We start from the raw sequence: 23,777 nt of genomic DNA on the forward strand, positions 1-23,777 counted from the left end.
CCATATCTTGTAATGTTATCTGTAATGGCCGCCCAGATGTACTAGGCGCCAAAATATCACGCACCTCCCGGGCGGGAGATGCAGGTACTGTCGCGTGAGGCGAGTTAGTCGGCATAACTCTCCCCTCGCTGTTTGGTGAAATTTGTTCACATTGTACAGATTGACTTTTATTTAAAGTAGCATCAATACAGTTAGTACATAAATTTCTATTGGGCTCCACCTTGGCATTGGAACAAATGACACAGATATCTTCCTCTGAGTCAGACATGTTTAACACACTAGCAAAAAAACTTACAACTTGGTTATAATCTTTTTTAGCAAAAAAACGCACTGTGCCTCAAAGAGGTACTAACGATTAAATGACAGTTGAAATAATGAACTGAAAAACAGTTATAGCATCAAACTTTAAAACAACACAACTTTTAGCAAAGGTTTGTTCCCATTAGTAAAAAACAACACTAATTAAATTTGTACATAAGAAAACAAAACAACGTTTTTTATTCACAGTCACTATAAGAATTCTCACAGCTCTGCTGAGAGAATTTACCTCCCTTCAAAGAAGTTTGAAGACCCCTGAGATCTGTCAGAGATGAACCGGATCATGCAGGAAATATAAAAGTAGCTGACTGGAATTTTTTGATGCGTAGCAAAGAGCGCCAAAAACGGCCCCTCCCTCTCCCACACAGCAGTGAAGAGAAACGAAACTGTCACAATTAAAGCAAAAAACTGCCAAGTGGAAAATAATGCCCAAATATTTATTCACACAGTACCTCAGCAATGTAAACGATTCTACATTCCAGCAAAAACGTTTAACATGAGAATAGTTATTAAAAGGATTAGTGACCTTTAACACAGTAGTTCCGGTGAAATACCATCCCCAGAATACTGAAGTGTATACATACATGTCATTTTAACGGTATGGCAGGCTTTTCTCATCAATTCCATTCAGAAAATAAAAACTGCCACATACCTCAATGCAGATTCATCTGCCCGCTGTCCCCTGATCTGAAGCCTTTACCTCCCTCAGATGGTCGAGAACAGCAATATGATCTTAACGACTCCGGTTAAAATCATAGTAAAAAATCTCTGTCAGATTCTTCCTCAAACTCTGCCAGAGAAGTAATAACACGCTCCGGTGCTATTTTAAAATAACAAACTTTTGATTGAAGTATAATCACCATAGTCCTCTCACACATCCTATCTAGTCGTTGGGTGCAAGAGAATGACTGGGACTGACGTAGAGGGGAGGAGCTATATGCAGCTCTGCTGGGTGAATCCTCTTGCATTTCCTGTTGGGGAGGAGTTATATCCCAGAAGTAATGATGACCCGTGGACTGATCACACATAACAGAAGAAAACCGGGCTCCAACCTGCTGCGGAGCGCATATCAACGTAGAATCTAGCACAAACTTACTTCACCACCTCCATAGGAGGCAAAGTTTGTAAAACTGATTTGTGGGTGTGGTGAGGGGTGTATTTATAGGCATTTTGAGGTTTGGGAAACTTTGCCCCTCCTGGTAGGAATGTATATCCCATACGTCACTAGCTCATGGACTCTTGCTAATTACATGAAAGAAATATATATATATATATATATATATATATATATATATATATAATTCCAGTTTACTGCCCCTTTATGCAAGGACTTTCCAGATGCAAGGAGGCCTTTTATCTAAGATTTTTACATCTGCATAAAATTTTATGCTCTCAGACTAAGATTGCTCAGTGTTTGAAATGAGACATGTTAACTTAAAACAGTTCAGTTTACACTACAGCTGACTTAGTTTTGAAATACATACCAACAAGCCTAAATCCTGCATTTAACCAGATCTAATGGTATGAGTACCACAGCTTATGGTCCCACCAAGACCATATAGAGTACAGCATTTTCAAAATCCATAAGTACAGCTGACAGATGGGAAAATTTGTACACTATATTTGAAGTGGTGCTCTTGGTTGGGGAAAATGGGAAAAAAACAAACAAACATATGTCAACCTTTTAAAGGTACTTTTCTTAATCTAGCCATCTACCCAGCTCATTAATGTACAATTTTGAATTCACAGAATTATTTTTGTTTGCACATTTACAAATATGATTCTTTAAAAAGTGATCTCTTAATTTCTGCATTTTTTTTATCATGCATGTCACACACTGTTGATTTAGGGGATGCAAGGTGCATAAATGTTTCCTCCTGTGAGTGTTTCTGTGGGTGTATGTGTTTATGTCTTTGTGCTTTGGTTTGTGTCTCTAAGTGTATGTATTTTTTATCTGTGGGTCTCTCTGTGAGGGTGGGTGTTACCGTGTGTATGTCTTTGTGCATTTTCTGTGGATGTCTGTGAGGGTGTGTGCATATGTCTGAGCTTTTTCTATGGGTGTTTCTGTGAAGGTGTTTGTGTGTATGTATGTATGTCTGTGTTTTCTGTGGGTGTCTCTGTGAGGATGTGTGTATGTCTTTGTGTGTTTTCTGTGGATGACTCAGTGAGGGTGTGTGTATGTATGTCTTTCTGTGTTTTTCATGTGGTTGTCTCTGTGTGTGTGTGTGTGTGTGTGTGTGTGTGTGTGTGTGTCTTTGTGTGTTTTCTGTGGGTGTCTCTGTGTGTGTATGTGTGTATATGTCTTTGTGTGTTTTCTGAGGCTGTCTCTGTCGGTGTTTCCTTGGGTGTATGTTCAAGTTTGAGTTTGTGTGTGTGTGTCCATTGTCTGTTCCTTTTTAGGACATTTTGACCTTACTACTAATTATTCACATCTTTCTACAGACTTTGAGACTAACAAGACCTTTCCGGAAGTAACCACTCCACCATTTAACCTTTAAATTATTATTTAGGCAGTTCAGGGCCCTTCCTTTCAGCCACTGCATGCTGTTGTCATAATTTAGTTGTCATCTTCCTCTACAAAAAGATAATCAGAACTCCATATTTTGTTTTCTAAATCTCCTTTTTTTACAAAACTGTAGTTTACCTCATTACTTGTCAGGTCAATGTAAACAAGTGCTAAGTGTCTGTTTGGGTTTCTGTGTCTGAGTGTGTTTCTTTGTGTGTCTGCTAGAGTGTCTATATGTGAATCCTTATGTGTGAGTGTGTTTGTGTGTTTCAGTGTATGAGTGTGTCTGTGTGTGTGTGTGTGTGTATGTTACTACCTTTACAACATTTCCAAGTTTAAATAGACAATTAAGAATAAAGTGCATATACATTTTAGTCACTTGGTCAAAAATTGCACATGTCAAAAAGAGGGGGGGGGGCCCTGATCAATGGTTGAGTCAGGGGCCCCAAATTTTCTAGTGGCGGCCCTGCCATAGACCCTGAGCTTTCAGGGAGTCCCAGACCGCGCCCCAGCCTAAGAGACTGGCGTCGGTCGTGACGATGACCCACTCTGGTCTGCGGAAACTCATTCTCTGAGACAGGTGATCCTGAGTCAACCACCAGCGGAGTGAGTCTCTGGTTACCTGGTCTACTTGAATCTGGGGAGACAAATCTGCATAATCCCCATTCCACTGTTTGAGCATGCACAGTTGTAATGGTCTTAGATGAATTCGAGCAAAAGGAACCACGTCCATTGCTGCAACCATTAATCCTATTACCTCCATGCACTGAGCTATGGAAGGCTGAGGAATAGATTGAAGAACTTGACAAGCGTTTAGAAGCTTTAACTTTCTGACCTCTGTCAGAAAAATCTTCATTTCTACAGAATCTATTATTGTTCCCAGAAAAGGAACCCTTGTGGACGGGGACAGGGACAGGGAACTCTTTTCTATGTTCACCTTCCACCCGTGAGACCTGAGAAAGGCTAAAACAATGTCTGTATGAGCCCTTGCTTTGGAAAGGGACGACGCTTGGATTAGAATGTCGTCTAGGTAAGGTGCTACAGCAATGCCCCTCGGCTAGAAGGGACCCTAGCACCTTTGTGAAAATTCTGGGAGCAGTGGCTAAACCGAATGGAAGAGCCACGAACTGGTAATGTTTGTCCAGAAAGGCGAACCTCAGGAACTGATGATGATCTTTGTGGATAGGAATATGCAGGTACGCATCCTTTAAGTCCACGGTAGTCAGATATTGAGGAATTTGTTTAGAATTTTTAAATCCAGAATTGGCCTGAAAGTTCCCTCTTTTTGGGAACTACAAACAGGTTTGAGTAAAAACCCAGACCTTGTTCCTCTGTTGGAACTGGGTGTATCACTCCCATCTTTAATAGGTCTCCTACGCAATGTAAGAATGCCTGTCTCTTTATCTGGTCTGAAGATAAGCGAGACATGTGGAACCTTCCCCTTGGAGGAAGTTCCTTGAACTCTAGAAGATACCCCTGAGAGACTATTTCTAGTCCCCAGGGATCCGGAACATCTCTTGCCCAAGCCTGAGCAAAGAGAGAAAGTCTGCCCCCTACTAGATCCGATCCCGGATAGGGGGCTACCCCTTCATGCTGTCTTGGTAGCAGCAGCAGGCTTCTTGGCCTGTTTACCCTTGTTCCAGCCTTGCAATGGTTTCCATGCTGGTTTAGGCTGGGAAGTGTTACCCTCTTGTCTAGAGGCTGCAGAGTTAGGAGTCAGTCCATTCCTGAAATTGCGAAAGGAACGAAAATTAGATTTCTTATTAGCCTTGAAAGGCCTATCCAGTGGGAGGGCATGGCCCTTTCCCCCAGTGATGTCTGAAATAATCTCCTTCAATTCCGGCCCGAAAAGGGTCTTACCTTTGAAAGGAATATTAAGCAATTTTGTTTTGGACGACACATCCGCCGACCAAGATTTTAGCCAAAGCGATCTGCGCGCCACTATTGCAAAACCTGAATTTTTCGCCGCTAATTTAGCCAATTGAAAAGCGGCATCCAAAATAAAGGAATTAGCCAACTTTAGTACGTGAATTCTGTCCATGACTTCATCATATGGAGTCTCCTTTTGGAGCGAATTTTCTAGTTCCTCTAACCAAAAAGACGCTGCCGTGGTGACAGGAAAAATGCACGAAATTGGTTGAAGAAGGAAACCTTGCTGAACAAATATCTTTTTAAGCAATCCTTCCAATTTTTTATCCATAGGATCTTTGAAAGCGCAACTGTCCTCAATAGGAATAGTTGTGCGCTTGGCTAACGTTGAAACTGCCCCTCAACCTTAGGGACCATTTGCCATGCGTCCCTTCTGGGGTCGACAATGGGGAACATTTTCTTAAATATAGGAGGTGGAACAAAAGGTATACCTGGCTTCTCCCACTCCTTAGTCACTATGTCTGCCACCCTCTTGGGTATCGGAAAGGCATCAGCGTGCACAGGGATCTCTAAGAATTTGTCCATTTTGCACAACTTCTCTGGAATCACCAAAGAGTCACAATCATCAAGAGTAGTTAGCACCTCCTTAAAGGGACAGTACACTGTAAAATTGTTTTTCCATAAATGTATTTTGAATGACTTGTTATACCAACTGCAGAGTATAAAATATTTGAGAAATTGCATTTTCGGGTTTATTTGTGTATCTGAAGTAGCTGGCTTTGTGCTTTGAAACCACAGCCTATTACAATGGGTTGAGCTTCAGGTAATATCATATCTCATTATGTTATCACTTTCATGTACACAGACTTGCTTCCTTATCTTATATTTGTCTGGAACACCAAAGCTCAATACATAGAGAGAACAATGGAAAATTATCATTTTATTACTTAACTATCATGCCCCCACTGAGGGTGTAATCTCTTCTGCTGGCTGTGTTTACTTAGGCTTGTCAATAGCATATACGCAAGTATCAAAACTTTCAGTATAGGTTGGGAAACTACAAGCTAAATCAGCTATTTCAAATGCTGAAATATGAGTAAAGGAGCTATTTGCAACCAATTTAATACACTCTAGCAGGTAAAAAGGATCATTGGGAATAATTTAAAGGGGAGAAAGTTTTTGGGTGAACTGTCCCTTTAAGCAGGGCGCGGAGATGTTCTAACTTAAATTCCACAATATCAGGTTCTGCCTGCTGAGAAACTTTTCCTGAATCAGAAATTTCTCCCTCAGACAGACCCTCCCTCACTGCCAATTCAGATTGATGTGAGGGTATAACAGATAAATTATCGTCAGCGCCAACTTGCTCATCCTCTGTATTTAAAACTGAGCAATCACGCTTTCTGGGAAATGCTGGCAGTTTGGATAAAAGCATTGGCGCTCTAGATGTACTAGGTATCGCCTGCGCGGGCAAAACTGGTGTTGACACAGAAGGAGAGGATGATGAGCTATCCCCACTACCTTCATTTGAAGAATCATCTTGGGCAACCTTATTAAATGTGACAGTACTGTCCTTACTTTGTTTGGACGCCATTGCACAATTTGCACATACATTTAAAGGGGGAACCACCTTGGCCTCCATACACACAGAACATATGCTATCTGAAGGTACAGACATGTTAAACAGAATTTGGCAGGCTATTAATGCAATAAAAATGTTTTTAAACAAAACTGTTACTGTCTCTTTAAATAATAAAAAGAGCACACTTTATTTCTGAATGTTTGAAAAACTATGAAGGAAATATCCGATCTTTACAAAATTTACACCCCAGTGTCTTAATGCTTTGTAAGTATTGCACACCAAATTTCAAGTCTAATTCGGAGCTAATTGTTCAATTTACCGGTTTAAACACACTACAGTCCCTGCCACAGACTTTGCTGCGGCTTTTACCTTCCTTAGGGGTTATTCACCACAGAAATAAGACTTCCTTAGTCCGTTTTTCAGCCACAGGACCCTCTCACATGAAGCTGCATGCACTGCCTCTAGAAGTAACTGCGCAACTGAGGCGTGAAAATGAGGCCTCCTCCCTCTGCATACCAGAGTGAAGGGGCCTTCCTGACTAGATTAGGCGTCTAAACAACTGCCAGGCATAATAAAAACGTTCCCAAATGTGTTTCCAAATTCACAAAACACTCCAAATGTCATATAAATATGATATAAACCAATCAATTTAGCCCACAATAGTGTCAACCAGCATAGAGCCCATTTTATAAGCCTTAATTCTGTTATGAGTCTAAGAAAATGGCTAGAAAAGAGACTAGTCATAACGGGAGCAGAAAAGTCTGCAAACTGTTCCCCCCAACTGAAGTTCTCTGGTTTCAACAGTCCTGCGTGGGAAAAGCAATGGATTTTAGTTACTGGTGCTAAAATCATACTCCTCTTTTAACAGAAATCTTCATCACTTTCTGTTGTAGAGTAAATAGTACAAACCGGCACTATTTTAAAATAACAAACTCTTGATAGAAGAAATAAAACTACAACTAACACCACATACTCTTTACCATCCCCGTGGAGATGCTACTTGTTCAGAGCGGCAAAGAGAATGACTGGGGGGCGGAGCCAGAGGGGGGGCTATATGGACAGCTCTTGCTGTGTGCTCTCTTTGCCATTTCCTGTAGGGGAAGAGAATATCCCACAAGTAAGGATGAAGCCGTGGACCGGACACACCAATGTAGGAGAAAGAAGGCATCTAAGCTTTTTTTGGTTTAAGTACTCTGGACAGCACTTTTTTATTGGTGGATGAATTTATCCACCAATCAGCAAGGACAACCCAGGTTGTTCACCAAAAATGGGCCGGCATCTAAAATAACATTCTTTCATTTCAAATAAAGATACCAAGAGAAAGAAGAAAATTTGATAATAGGAGTAAATTAGAAAGTTGCTTAAAATTTCATGCTCAATCTGAATCACGAAAGAAAATTTTTGGGTACAGTGTCCCTTTAACAAAAACACTCGAAATTGTGCACATGAAAACTGAAATGATTCCGGCTCTTTTTTGAGCATATTTGCCAATCTCAAACTTAGCATTAGTTATAGCATTTGGGCATGCAGTTTACAGAGATGGTAGGAGAAGAAAGAAGACAGAGAGAGTGAGAGAGAAAAAGAGACCATGCGAGAAAGAGCGAGTGAGACATGAAATGAGACTGGACCTTACCTTGAGTTTGTGGAATATAGGGAGCCAGGAGCTTTGCTCTTTTCTTTTCATATCCCTTTTGTGTGATGTCACCTAAAACAGAAGCAAAAAAATAAAGTTAATTAACCCTTCCTGTTAATAACCAGGAGCATATACCAAAACCTGTGAAATAGTCAACATAATGATAAGGTTTCTAATCCATTTAATTGTATTTGATGTTAGATATAAATATGTTTTTAATTTTTATAATTAACCCAAATCATTTTCAGGACTTTCACTAGAAAGAAAAGGAGCTACAACTAATAAAATATTTTATAATCCACGCAGCAATGCAGAACTTTCCTGTTTCTTAAACCCTTATACAAACACAATGATAGAGATGTAATAGATTTCTAATTATTCAGTAAATGTGGCATTAGTCATCTTTTATTTCTTCAGTTTCAACTAGAATGTCCCATTAAAACAGACATCTTTATTTTCATTTTTTTTACAAACAAGACATAAACATCAATATTTCAAGAATCCTTGTCATAAGCCGTATGGAAAAAATAAGAGCATTTGAGAATCAATGCATAAAATGTCTGAAAATGATGTATAAACACTTGTATATAGCTGGAATAGCAGCAGAAAGAAACGATCCATTTAAATTTAAATTTTATACGATCATTTCATTTGAATATTCTAATACAAAAATAACAAGGTCTGTTTAGTATTAATGTAGCTGCTTATTATGAGTTTACCACTCAGACCTAGCTAAAAGTAATTAACAAACTAATATAGAAATCATAGGCTCTTTAAAAAACAGGACGTCCTTTTTGTAAAGCTAAAGGGATAGTCAAGTCCAAAAAAAACTTTCATGAATCAAATAGGGCATGTAATTTTAAACAACATTCCAATTTACTTTTAAAACCAATTTTGCACTACAGCTTGTCTTACAGAGCACACAGTCTCACCACCGCTCGTCTTACAGAGCACACGGTCTCACCACCGCTAGTCTTACAGAGCACACCGTCTCACCACCGCTCGTCTTACAGAGCACACCGTCTCATCACCGCTCGTCTTACAGAGCACACCGTCTCACCACCGCTCGTCTTACAGAGCACACGGTCTCACCACCGCTCGTCTTACAGAGCACACCGTCTCACCACCGCTCGTCTTACAGAGCACACCGTCTCACCACCGCTCGTCTTACAGAGCACACCGTCTCACCACCGCTCGTCTTACAGAGCAAACTGTCTCACCACCGCTCGTCTTACAGAGCACACTGTCCCACTACCGCTCGTCTTACAAAGCACACTGTCCCACTACCGCTCGTCTTACAGAGCACACTGTCCCACTACCGCTCGTCTTACAGAGCACACGGTCTCACTACCGCTCGTCTTACTGAGCACACGGTCTCACTACCGCTCGTCTTAAAGAGCACACTGTCCCACTACCGCTCGTCTTACAGAGCACACGGTCTCACTACTGCTCGTCTTACAGAGCACTGTCCCACTACTGCTCGTCTTACAGAGCACACTGTCCCACTACTGCTCGTCTTACAGAGCACACTGTCCCACTGCTGCTCGTCTTACAGATTTACTACTGCAAGTTATTGCTCATATCTTACACAGTGCACTGCCTCACTACTGCATGTCACTGCACTGCCTCACTACTCCATGTTACTGCACATATCTTACACAGTGCACTGCCTCACAACTGCATGTTATTGCACATATTTTACACAGTGCACTGCCTCACAACTGCATGTTATTGCACATATCTTACACAGTGCACTGCCTCACTACTGCATGTTATTGCACATATCGTACACAGTGCACTGCCTCACTACTGAATGCTATTGCACATATCGTACACAGTGCACTGCCTCACTACTGCATGCTATTGCACATATCTTACCCAGTGCACTGCCTCACTACTGCATGTTGTTGCAAATATCTTACACAGTACACTGCCTCACTACTGCATGTCACTGCACTGCCTCACTACTCCATGTTACTGCACATATCTTACACAGTGCACTGGCTCACTACTGCATGCTAATGCACATATCTTACACAGTGCACTGGCTCACTACTGCATGTCACTGCACGTCATACACAGTGCACTGCCTCACTACTGCATGTTATTGCACATATCTTACACACTGCACTGCCTCACTACTGCATGTTATTGCACATATCTTACACAGTGCACTGCCTCACTACAACATGTTATTGCACATATCTTACACAGTGCACTGCCTCACTACAACATGTTACTTCACAAATCTTACACAGTGCACTGCCTCACTACTGCATGTTACTGCTAATATATTACACAGTGCACTGCCTCACTACTGCAAGTAATTTCACATATCTTACACAGTGCACTGCCTCACTACTGCATGTCACTGCACTGCCTCACTACTCCATGTTACTGTACATATCTTACACAGTGCACTGGCTCACTACTGCATGCTAATGCACATATCTTACACAGTGCACTGTCTCACTACTGCATGTCACTGCACGTCTTACACAGTGCACTGCCTCACTACTGCATGTTATTGCACATATCTTACACACTGCACTGCCTCACTACTGCATGTTATTGCACATATCTTACACAGTGCACTGCCTCACTACAACATGTTACTTCACAAATCTTACACAGTGCACTGCCTCACTACTTCATGTTACTGCTAATATTTTACACAGTGCACTGCCTCACTACTGCAAGTAATTTCACATATCTTACACAGTGCACTGCCTCACTACTGCATGTTATTGCACATATCTTACACAGTGCACTGCCTCACTACTGCATGTCACTGCACTGCCTCACTACTCCATGTTACTGCACATATCTTACACAGTGCACTGCCTCACTACGGCATGTTACTGCACATATCTTACTGAGTTAACTGTCTCACTACTGCATGTTACTGCACATATCTTACACAGTGCACTACCTTACTACTGCATGTTAATGCATATGTCTAACACAGTGCACTGCCTCACAACTGCATGTTATTGCACATATCTTACACAGTGCACTGCCTCACTACTGCATGTTATTGCACATATCGTACACAGTGCACTGCCTCACTACTGAATGCTATTGCACATATCGTACACAGTGCACTGCCTCACTACTGCATGCTATTGCACATATCTTACCCAGTGCACTGCCTCACTACTGCATGTTGTTGCAAATATCTTACACAGTACACTGCCTCACTACTGCATATCACTGCACTGCCTCACTACTCCATGTTACTGCACATATCTTACACAGTGCACTGGCTCACTACTGCATGTCACTGCACGTCATACACAGTGCACTGCCTCACTACTGCATGTTATTGCACATATCTTACACACTGCACTGCCTCACTACTGCATGTTATTGCACATATCTTACACAGTGCACTGCCTCACTACAACATGTTACTTCACAAATCTTACACAGTGCACTGCCTCACTACTGCATGTTACTGCTAATATATTACACAGTGCACTGCCTCACTACTGCAAGTAATTTCACATATCTTACACAGTGCACTGCCTCACTACTGCATGTCACTGCACTGCCTCACTACTCCATGTTACTGTACATATCTTACACAGTGCACTGGCTCACTACTGCATGCTAATGCACATATCTTACACAGTGCACTGTCTTACTACTGCATGTCACTGCACGTCTTACACAGTGCACTGCCTCACTACTGCATGTTATTGCACATATCTTACACACTGCACTGCCTCACTACTGCATGTTATTGCACATATCTTACACAGTGCACTGCCTCACTACGGCATGTTACTGCACATATCTTACACAGTGCACTGCCTCACTACGGCATGTTACTGCACATATCTTACTGAGTTAACTGTCTCACTACTGCATGTTACTGCACATATCTTACACAGTGCACTACCTTACTACTGCATGTTAATGCATATGTCTAACACAGTGCACTGCCTCACTACTGCATGTTATTGCATATGTCTAACACAGTGCACTGCCTCACTACTGCATGTTATTGCACATATCTTACACAGTGCAATGCCTCACTACTGCATGTCACTGCACATATCTTACACAGTGCACTGCCTCACTACTGCAAATTACTGCACATATCTTACACAGTGCACTGCCTCACTACTGCATGTTACTGCACATATCTTACACAGTGCACTGCCTCACTACTGCATGTCACTGCACATATCTTACACAGTTCCCTGCCTCACTACTGCATGTTATTGAGTGCACTGCCTCACTACTGCATGTTACTGCACTGCCTCACTACTCCATGTTACTGCACATATCTTACATAGTGCACTGCCTCACTACTGCATGTCAATGCACTGCCTCACTACTCCATGTTACTGCACATATCTTACACAGTGCACTGGCTCACTACTGCATGCTATTGCACATATCTTACACAATGCACTACCTCACTACTGCATGTTATTGCACATATCTTACACAGTGCACTGCCTCACTACTGCATGTTATTGCACATATCTTATACAGTGCACTGCCTCACTACTGCATGTTACTGCACATATCTTACAGAGTGCACTGCCTCACTACTGAATGTTTTTGCATATGTCTTACACAGTGCACTGCCTCACTGCAACATGTTACTTCACCTATCTTACACAGTGCACTGCCTCACTACTGCATGTTACTGCTAATATCTTACACAGTGCACTGCCTCACTACTGCAAGTAATTTCACATATCTTACACAGTGCACTACCTCACTACTGCATGTTATTGCACATATCTTACACAGTGCACTGCCTCACTACTGCATGTTATTGCACATATCTTATACAGTGCACTGCCTCACTACTGCATGTTACTGCACATATCTTACACAGTGCACTGCCTCACTACTGCATGTTATTGCACATATCTTACACAGTGCACTGCCTCACTGCAACATGTTACTTCACCTATCTTACACAGTGCACTGCCTCACTACTGCATGTTACTGCTAATATCTTACACAGTGCACTGCCTCACTACTGCAAGTAATTTCACATATCTTACACAGTGCACTCTCACTACTGCATGTCACTGCACGTCTTACACAGTGCACAGCCTCACTACTGCATGTTATTGCACATATCTTACACAGTGCACTGCCTCACTATGGCATGTTACTGCACATATCTTACTGAGTGAACTGCCTAACTACTGCATGTTACTGCACATATCTTACACAGTGCACTGCCTCACTACTGCATGTTATTGCATATGTCTAACACAGTGCACTGCCTCACTACTGCATATTAACGCACATATCTTACAGAGTGCACTGCCTCACTACTGCATGTTATTGCACATATCTTACAGAGTGCACTGCCTCACTACTGCATGTTATTGCACATATCTTACAGAGTGCACTGCCTCACTACTGCATGTTATTGCATATGTCTTATAGTACTCGATAGGTCCGGCATCCAATAGTGATAAAAAGGTGCAAGCTAATAGGAGCCACTGGCCAGCTCCTGAGTAACACTGTTAATCTAAGAAATAGCAGAACCTTATTTCATAACAATTATTTTATTGTAGAGACAAGAGACAAAATTGCAACGTTTCGGGGGGTCAGCCCCTTAATCATGCATATGTACATCACATCCTGTATGCCTTAAATAGCCAACAAATCAGCCCTAAAGGCACACGCATTTACCTGCGCACACATAAGTATGCTACTACTTAGGAGTGCACACTACTGCATGTTACTGCACATCTTACACAGTGCACTGCCTCACTACTGCATGTTACTGCACATATCTTACACAGTGCACTGCCTCACTATTGTATGTTACTGCACATATCTTACACAGTGCACTGCCTCACTACAGTATGTTACTGCACATATCTTACACAGTGCACTGCCTCACTACTACATGTTACTTCACCTATCTTACACAGTGCACTGCCTCACTACTGCATGTTACTGCTAATATCTTACACAGTGCACTGCCTCACTACTGCAAATTATTTCACATATCTTACACAGTGTACTGCCTCACTACTGCATGTCACTGCACATGTCTTACACAGTGCACTGCCTCACTACTGCAGGTATCTTACACAGTGTACTGCCTCACTACTGCATGTTACTGCACATATCTTACACAGTGCACTGCCTCACTACTGCACGTATCTTACACAGTGTACTGCCCAACTACTGCATGTCACTGCACATGTCTTACACAGTGCACTGCCTCACTACTGCATGTCACTGCACATATCTTACACAGTGCACTGCCTCACTACTGCATGTTACTGCACATATCTTACACAGTGCACTGCCTCACTACTGCATGTCAATGCACATCTTACACAGTGCACTGCCTCACTACTGCATGTTTTTGCACATATCTTACACAGTGCACTGCCTCACTACTGCACGTTACTGTACATATCTTACACAGTGCACTGCCTAACTACTGCATGTTACTGCACAGGTCTTACACAGCGCACTGACTCACTACTGCATGTCACTGCACGTCTTACACAGTGCACTGCCTCACTACTGCATGTTTTTGCACATATCTTACACAGTGCACTGCCTCACTACTGCACGTTACTGTACATATCTTACACAGTGCACTGCCTCACTACTGCACGTTACTCTACATATCTTACACAGTGCACTGCCTAACTACTGCATGTTACTGCACAGGTCTTACACAGTGCACTGACTCACTACTGCATGTCACTGAACGTTTTACACAGTGCACTGCCTCACTACTGCATGTTTTTGCACATATCTTACACAGTGCACTGCCTCACTACTGCACGTTACGGTGCTACAGAAGTATACTTAGAGTAAATATGATAGGCCTATTTTTTAAAACGTATCTAAAAAGAATCACAATTTACAAAGTATACATTTTAAACTGTATTTATTTACAGGTAAACTGTATTTATTATAATGTTATGAATAAAAAGCAAGATTTAAAAAATATTTGACTGAAATTACAATTTTTAACAATTTGATTTCAATTGAAAACCACAATTATCCAGTGACCTTCACCTACTCAAAGGAAGAAACATATACTCTGCAGCCATAGACTAAAGTTTCCTTGTAGGGAAGGTAGGAATGAACTGCTTGCAGAGAAGGGTCAGGCTCTGCTCCAAGCTGCATTGATGAGTCATGTGGGTGAGTGTTCTATGTCTGTGATGAGAAATGATGGCTAACAGCCAAATTCTTAAACAAAAAAGCAACCGCATGGTCTTTATAAACAATGGTGATATCATAAAGCTCTTGTGTGAGCATTTAAAAGAAAAAATACAGAGTAATCAGTTTGGAACAGAAGTCTCATGAATTGTGGCCCTTTGCCCTTAGGGTGGACAACCCTGTGTAAATTTAATTCCACACGTCTGTTGTTCTCTGCTCTCTATATGAAAGGTAGGTCTAGGTATGTGCGTGCCGTGTCCTTGCATACACAAAAATAAGTACCACAGACATAGATTGCTCATACAATCAAAATTATGTTTTAAAACTATTCAAGATGCTATTTCTTAAAATATAAACATTTTAAATCAATCCTTACTGACACAGGCAACAATGTACTGGTCTGCTTCATTAACAATACATTAATAATACTCATTAACTTATTAAATCTGCAAATTTCTGAGTATTTTGTGTCAAACCAATTTGAAATTTCATAGCACAGCACAAAATCACAAAATAAAGGTGCAAAACATTGACATATAAATCTGTAAACTGGTTCACAGACATGGGAGCAGCAGAAATAAAAAATAAATAAAAAAATGAATCCAAATGTCCACAGGTAATAGTAATGTTGAGGTCAAGTTCTAATTTGAGATATACATATACACACACACACACACACACACACTAGTATCAGGTATCACCAGTAACTTTTTCCCTCTGGGCTAAAAAACCTTTTTTTCTCCCCGGACTAGTATATATGTATATGTATGTATGTATATATATATATATATATATATATATATATATATATATATATATATATATATATATATACACACATATATATATATATATACACACACAGTATCTCACAAAAGTGAGTACACCCCTCATATTTTGGTAAATATTTTATATCTTTTCATGTGACAACACAGAAAAAATGACACTTTGCTACAATGTAAAGTAGTGAGTGTACAGCCTGTATAACAGTGTAAATTTGCTGTCCCCTCAAAATAACTCAACACACAGCCATTAATATCTAAACCGTTGGCAACAAAAGTAAGAACACCCCTAAGTTGAAATGTCCAAATAGGGCCCAAAGTAGATGCTCGTGTGTTTGGGGTCGTTATGTTGGAATACTGCCCTGTGGCCCATTCTCTGAAGGGAGGGGATCATGCTCTGCTTCAGTATGTCACAGTGCATGTTGGCATTCATGCTCCCTCAATGAACTGTAGCTCCCCAGTGTTGGCAGCACTCATGCAGACCCAAACCATGACACTCCCACCACCATGCTTGACTGTAGGCAAGACACATTTGCCTTTGTACTCCTCACCTGGTTGCCGCCACACGCTTGACACCATCTGAACCAAATAAGGTTATCTTGGTCTCATCGGACCACAGGACATGGTTCCAGTAATCCATGTCCTTAGTCTGCTTGTCTTCAGCAAACTGTTTGCGGGCTTTCTTGTGCATCATCTTTAGAAGAGGCTTCCTTCTGGGACGACCAAATGCAAATGCAGACCAATTTGATCCAGTGTGCGGCGTATGGTATGAGCACTGACAGGTTGACCCCCACCCCCACCCCTTCAACTTCTGCAGCAATGCTGGCAGCACTCATACGTCTATTTCCCAAAGACAACCTCTGGATATGACGCTGAGCATGTGCACTCAACTTCTTTGGTCGAGCATGGCAAGGCCTGTTCTGAGTGGAACCTGTCCTGTGAAACTGTATGGTCTTGCCCGCCGTGCTGCAGCTCCGTTTCAGGGTCTTGGCAATCTTTTTATAGCCTAGGCCATCTTTATGTAGAGCAACAATTCCTTTTCTCAGATTCTCAGAAAGTTATTTGCCATGAGGTGCCATGTTGAACTTCCAGTGACCAGTATGAGAGAGTGTGAGAGCGATAACACCAAATTTAACACATCTGCTCCCCATTCACACCTGAGACCTTGTAACACTAACAAGTCACATGACACCGGGGAAGGAAAATGGCTAATTGGGCCTAATTTGGACATTTCCACTTAGGGGTGTACTCACTTTTGTTGCCAACGGTTTAGACATTAATGGCTGTACACTCACTACTTTACATTGTAGCAAAGTGTCATTTCTTCAGTTTTATAACATGAAAAGACATAATAAAATATTTACAAAAATGTAAGGGGTGTACTCACTTTTGTGAGATACTGTATATATATATATATATATATATATATATATATATATATATATATATATATATATACATATACATACATACAGTTGCAAGAAAAAGTATGTGAACCCTTTGGAATGATATGGATTTCTGCACTAATTGGTCATAAAATATGATCTGATCATCATCTAAGTCACAACAATAGACAATCACAGTCTGCTTAAACTAATAACACACAAAGAATGAAATGTTGCCATGTTTTTATTGAACACACCATGTAAACATTCACAGTGCAGGTGGAAAAAGTATGAGAACCCTTGGATTTAATAGCTGGTTGAACCTCCTTTGGCAGCAATAACTTCAACCAAACGTTTCCTGTAGTTGCAGATCAGACATGCACAACGGTCAGGAGTAATTCTTGATCATTCCTCTTTACAGAACTGTTTCAGTTCAGCAATATTCTTGGGATGTCTGGTGTGAATCGCTTTCTTGAGGTCATGCCACAGCATCTCAATCAGGTTGAGGTCAGGAATCTGACTGGGCGACTTCAGAAGGGGTATTTTCTTCTGTTTAAGCCATTCTGTTGTTTATTTACTTCTGTGCTTTGGGTCATTGTCCTGTTGCAACACCCATCTTCTGTTGAGCTTCAACTGGTAGACAGATGGCCTTAAGTTCTCCTGCAAAATGTCTTGATAAACTTGGGAATTTATTTTTCCTTCGATGATAGCAATCCGTCCAGGCCTTGACGCAGCAAAGCAGCCCCAAACCATGATGCCCCCACCACCATACTTCACAGTTGGGATGAGGTTTTGATGTTGCTGTGCTGTGCCTCTTTTTCGCCACACATAGTGTATGTTTCTTACAAACAACTCAACTTTGGTTTCATCTGTCCACAGAATATTTTGCCAGTACTGCTGTGGAACATCCAGGTGCTCTTGTGCAAACTGTAAACGTGCACCAATGTTTTGTTTGGACAGCAGTGGCTTCCTCTGTGGTATCCTCCCATGAAATCCATTCTTGTTTAGTGTTTTACGTATTGTAGATTCGCTAACAGGGATGTTAGCATTTGCCAGTGACTTTTGTAAGTCTTTAGCTGACAATCTAGGATTCTTCTTCACCTCATTGAGCAGTCTGCACTGTGCTCTTGCAGTCATCTTTACAGGACGGCCACTTCTAGGGAGAGTAGCAGCAGTGCTGAACTTTCTCCATTTATAGACAATTTGTCTTACTGTAGACTGATGAACATCAAGGCTTTTGGAGATACTTTTATAACCCTTTCCAGCTTTATGCAAGTCAACAAATCTTAATTGTAGGTCTTCTGAGAGCTCTTTTGTGCGAGGCATCACTCACATCAGGCAATGCTTCTTGTGAAAAGCAAACCCAGGACTGGTGTGTTTTTGTAGGGCAGGGCAGCTGTAACCAACACCTCCAATCTCATCTCATTGATTGGACTTCAGTTGGCTGACATCTAACTCCAATTAGCTCTTGGAGTTGTCATTAGTCTAGGGGTTCACATACTTTTTCCACCTGCATTGTGAATGTTTACATGGTGTGTTCAATAAAAACATAGCAACATTTCATTCTTCGTGTGTTATTAGTTTAAGCAGACTGTGATTTTCTATTGTTGTGACTTAGATGATGATCAGATAACATTTTATGACCAATTTGTGCAGGAATCCATATCATTCCAAAGGGTTCACATACTTTTTCTTGCAAGTATATATATATATATATATATATATATATATATATATATATATATATATATATATATATATATATATATACATACACGTTGATTGGAGTAGCCGTGTTAGTCCAGAGTAGGGCTGCAACTAATGATTACTTTCATAATCGATTAATCAGACAACTATTTTTTCGATTAATCAACTAATCGGATAAATAATTTTTTCCTATATTTAAAATTCAAATCCATATACTGAGTGTTATAAATAAAAACTTCAGACTAAAACTTTACAATTAACACTACGCATCAGAACAAATTTTTATAATTAAGCAAAACAAAACCACAAACTGTTGAAAAGAGGTAGAACTAGGAAGAGGTAGAACGAGTAATAGGTAGACTATCACTGTTTAGAACATTCTGTTACTCACTCTTTCAGAAACTTTGCATTGAAATGCAAAAATGTCAACATGGCTCTCTTTTTTGCAAGCTAATTTGCCTGCAGCACAGAAGAGATGCTCAGATGGTATTGAGGTGTCAGATGCATAAGTAGGGTTTTGCCAATTTCACCAAGGTGGGCTATTTATCTTTGTTAGCTCTACACCAATGCAAGGGTTCCCTTAACAAAGTAAGCCTGGTATTCATTCTGACAAAAATATCTTGAATATCTATATGCAATGATAAACAACCAGCTATAAGGTTAGGGGAAATAATATCCAGTCCACTCTTAAAGTAACAGATATATACTTACAGAGGTTACTTACAGAGGTTGAATTTGGTACATATTCCAATTAATTAAAAATATTTTTTTTTTAAAAAAGGGCCAAATATCCCTCCCACTTCCCCCATCCCCTAAAGACTATATCAGTAACAGGACAAAGCCATACACATTTATCTATACAGTACATATAATCAGCAAAAGAAAGTGATCCGCTTAAAAATTGTGCCAAACAGTTAAGTTACATAAATTCATAAAACACATGCCATCAATCTAGGGCTAGGTGTAAATCACAAGCTGGGCACTATATCATGCAAAGCTAGTCCCAAATAACCTGATTTAATATAAACCATACAAATTATGACTCCTATTTTATTTCTGGGTTGCACATAAGACAGGAGTAGTTGTAAACTTAAAAAGAAACTTATAGTGTCCTGAAAAAGTGAAAAGTAAAATTTCTGTAGGCATCCTTTAGGCTGAGGGCATAACCATAAAACACAATACCATTTGCAGGAGCTCATCAGAGTGGAGCGGCTGGTGCTGTGCACAGACCAACTAATTGCAATCCAACTAATTGATTATGAGATTCGTTGGCAACTATTTTCAGAATCTATTATTATTGATTATGCCGATTAGTTGTTGCAGCTGTTGTCCAGAGATTTAAATATCAAAATAACAAGAGTATTGCATTGAGCAATGATACTTTTTTATTGGACCAACTATCAATTTATAAGTTGACAAGCTTTCGGAAGAATGTCCTTTTTCAATCTGAAGCAACACTGACCAATTTGATGGAATTTACAGATTATATCTTAAAACATAGGCTAAAAAGACAGAAAGTGTTACAGAGGTCTGATTGCAGGGGGAGGAGGGGGTGTCGTAAAAATCATGAGGGGGTTAAGGAGACAGAGGCATACAGTGTCCAGTGAAGGATAACAGACAGAGGAAATATATAGCTTTACATAGAACATATACTGACAAATTTATATATCAACATGGAATCAATATGTATAAAGATATGAAATTAGGTATACAGGGGAATATTATTATTATCATTTATTTGTATAGCGCCGTCAAATTCCGTAGCGCTGGGTACAATGATTGGGGTATACAATGACAACATTTTGATAAAAATACAAAACATAAAACTAAACAAATCTGGTACAGGAGGAAGAGGGCCTTGCTCCGGAGAGCTCACAGTCTACAGGTTTAGGGTGCAGAGACATAAGGTTGGGGTAGCTTGTTACATCAGTTGTAGTTGCAGTAGTAAGTCAGGCAGTTCATGTATTAGTTTGGTTCGGATAAGGGATGGAGGAGATATGGTACGCCTCTCTGAATATATGGGTTTTCAAAGAGCGTCTGAAGCTATACAAGGTTGGAGACAGTTTTATGGAGCGGTGTAGAGAGTTCCAGAGGACAGGAGCAGCACGTGCGAAGTCTTGGAGGCGGGAGTGGGACGTAGAGATAACAGGAGTGGAGAGACGTAGGTCAGAGGTTGATCGAAGAGGATGGGATGGGGAGTATTTCACGATGAGAGAGGAAATATTGTTGGGAGTTAGACTGTTTAGTGCTTTGTAAGTTAGGGTTAATACTTTAAACTGTATTCTGGTGTTTATGGGGAGCCATTGTAGAGACTGATGTAGATCGACGACTTTGGTGGATGAGTCTAGCTGAAACATTCATAATAGATTGGAGGGAGGAGAGGCGGTGTTTTGGAAGGCCATTTAGGAGTAGGTTGCAGTAATCAATGCGTGACAAAATGAGGGAATGAATAAGTATTTTTGTCGTTTTTTGAGTAAGGAAGGGACGAATTCTGGAAATGTTGAGTAGGTGTGAACGGCAGGATTTCGTAAGCGCATGTATATGTGGGTTGAATGAGAGCTTTGAGTCTAGTGTGACCCCAAGACAGCGAACCTGGAGTGAGGTGTTGAGAATAGAGTCTCCAACTGTCAAAGAAATGTCAGGTGTTGGATGTCTCGAAGAGGGGGGAATAAGAAGCAGCTCAGTTTTGGACAGATTGAGTTGGAGGTAGTGTGAAGACATCCAAGAGTAAATTGCAGAGAGGCAGTTGGAAATCTGGTTGAGTAAAGAGGGAGAGATATCAGGAGAGGAAAGATAGATTTGGGTATCATCAGCATATAAGTGGTACTGGAATCCAAAGGAGGCTATACATTTTCCAAGGGAGGATGTATAGAAAGAGAAAAGCAAGAGACCCAAGACAGAGCCTTGCGGTACTCCAACTGAGAGAGGCATAGGATTGCAAGATATGTTGTTAGAGGAAACTGAAAACGAGCGGTTTGAGAGAGATGAGGCAAACCAGGAGAGGGCTGTGTCTTGGAAGCCAAATTAATGTAGTATTTTTAGGAGTAGAGGATGGCCGACTGTGTCAAAAGCAGCAGATAGGTCAAGAAGAATTAGTAAGGAGTAGTGGCCTTTTGCTTTAGCTGATAACGGGTCATTTGTTACTTTAGCAAGAGCAGTTTCTGTTGAGTGTTTAGGGCGGAAACCAGATAGTAGTGGATCAAGTAAAGAGTTAGTTGTGAGAAATTGAGTTAGCCGATTGTAGACTGGTCGTTCCAATAATTTTGAAGCAAAGGGAAGTAAGGAGACCGGTCGATAGTTAGAAGGAGTTGAGGGGTCAAGCAAAGGCTTTTTTAGGATTGGTATGATTGATGCATGCTTGAATATATCCGGAAATGTGCCAGCAGTGAGATATTGGTTAAAGAGATGAGTTAGGGTAGGGGTTAGTGAAGCAGAGAGGGAAGAAGTTGTGAAGCAATAGGGTCAAGTGGGCAGGTTGTTAGATGAGCCAAGGATAGGAGTACATAGACTTCTTCCTCTGTTACAGGGGGGAAGTAGCATAGAGTTTTGTTAATAGAAGGGGTGGGTAGCATTGCTGGGTATGAAGTGTGTGAGGTGCAGATCTCTTTCCTAATGGTGTCAATTTTATTTTTGAAGTGATCAGCAATAATCTGAGCAGTGAGGTTTGTAGTGGGCGAGGGTGCAGGCGGACATAGAAGGGAGTTAAAGGTTGAGAACAGCTTTCTGGGGTTGGATGCATGAGATAACACAAGGGAGGAAAAATAGACTTGTTTGGCCAGGCTGAGTGCAGAGTTGTAGGACTTAAGGATGAATTTATAATGCCGGAAATCAGCACAGGTGTGTGATTTCCTCCACTGCCGTTCAGCAGCCTGTGAACATCGCTGAAGATATCTGGTCTGTTTGGTGTGCCACGGTTGCAGTCGAGTGATTGATGTACGACGAACAGTGGAGTGTGCAGCTATGTCAAGTGTTGATTTTAGTGCTGAATTGTACTGTAAAGCAATGAGGTTTGGGCAAGAGAGGGATGAAATGTTAGAAAGCAGAGGATTCAGTTGCGTGGAAAAGTCTGTGAGATCCAAGTCCTTTAAATTCCTGTAAGGTAGCAGTTTCTTGGGGGCTTGCAAAGATGTAGCAGGTAGATTAAGAGATAGACAAAAAAGCAGGTAGAGTAAGAGATAGTCAAAAAAGGAAAGAAAGAAGAAAGGAGAATAATAATAATGACGAAAGTGTGGACATAGGCTTACCTGTGTACCTATGCATAGAGTGAGGAATATACTATGTATTTGACTACAGTATATGAAAGTACATTACAAAAATTGATAATGGGTTAAGAGTCCACATTTAGTCCAGAATTTAGCAAGTTGAAGTGCAAAGTGCATTATCATTTCAAAGGTATTTCTTTCCATGGTGTTTTTGAAGTTGACTCTGAGAATCTTGATTTTGAGGTTTTGGATGGAGTGGTCAGGTTGGGTGAAATGGTGACCAACAGGGGTACAGTATTTTGTTTCACAGTGATTTTTGATTGAGTGTCTGTGTAAGCTCATCCAAATGTGCAGTTTTTGGCATGTTTCTCCACTATAACATCTCACTTCACATGCAGTACAATGTATTATGTATACCACATTTGCAGATATACATGAATATGCCCCTTTAATGTTATAGGACTTACTCTTGTGATTTGCTGTGCTGCTTTCACAAATGTGTTGACATAGTTTGCAGAGAGCTTTGTTGCAGCGCTTGGTTCCATTTTGAGTGTTCTTTTTGTCAAGGGGTAGCTTTCTGTGGACCAGTTTCTGTTTTAGGTTAGGTGGTTGTCTGAGTGCCA

At 40.8% G+C, this 23,777-nt stretch overlaps 1 protein-coding gene across 1 annotated transcript in view; it reads right to left on the bottom strand.

Annotated features, from left to right (window-relative positions):
• The window catches only part of DIP2B (disco interacting protein 2 homolog B), a 624,447-nt gene that overhangs the window by 378,868 nt on the left and 221,802 nt on the right, over window positions 1–23,777 (bottom strand). Inside the window, 1 exon segment of the mRNA XM_053708237.1 lies at window positions 7,906–7,977. Within this exon segment, the coding sequence (XP_053564212.1) occupies window positions 7,906–7,977 (72 nt within the window).

This window comes from Bombina bombina, chromosome 3 (genome assembly GCF_027579735.1).
Source record: "Bombina bombina isolate aBomBom1 chromosome 3, aBomBom1.pri, whole genome shotgun sequence".
NCBI lineage: Eukaryota > Metazoa > Chordata > Amphibia > Anura > Bombinatoridae > Bombina > Bombina bombina.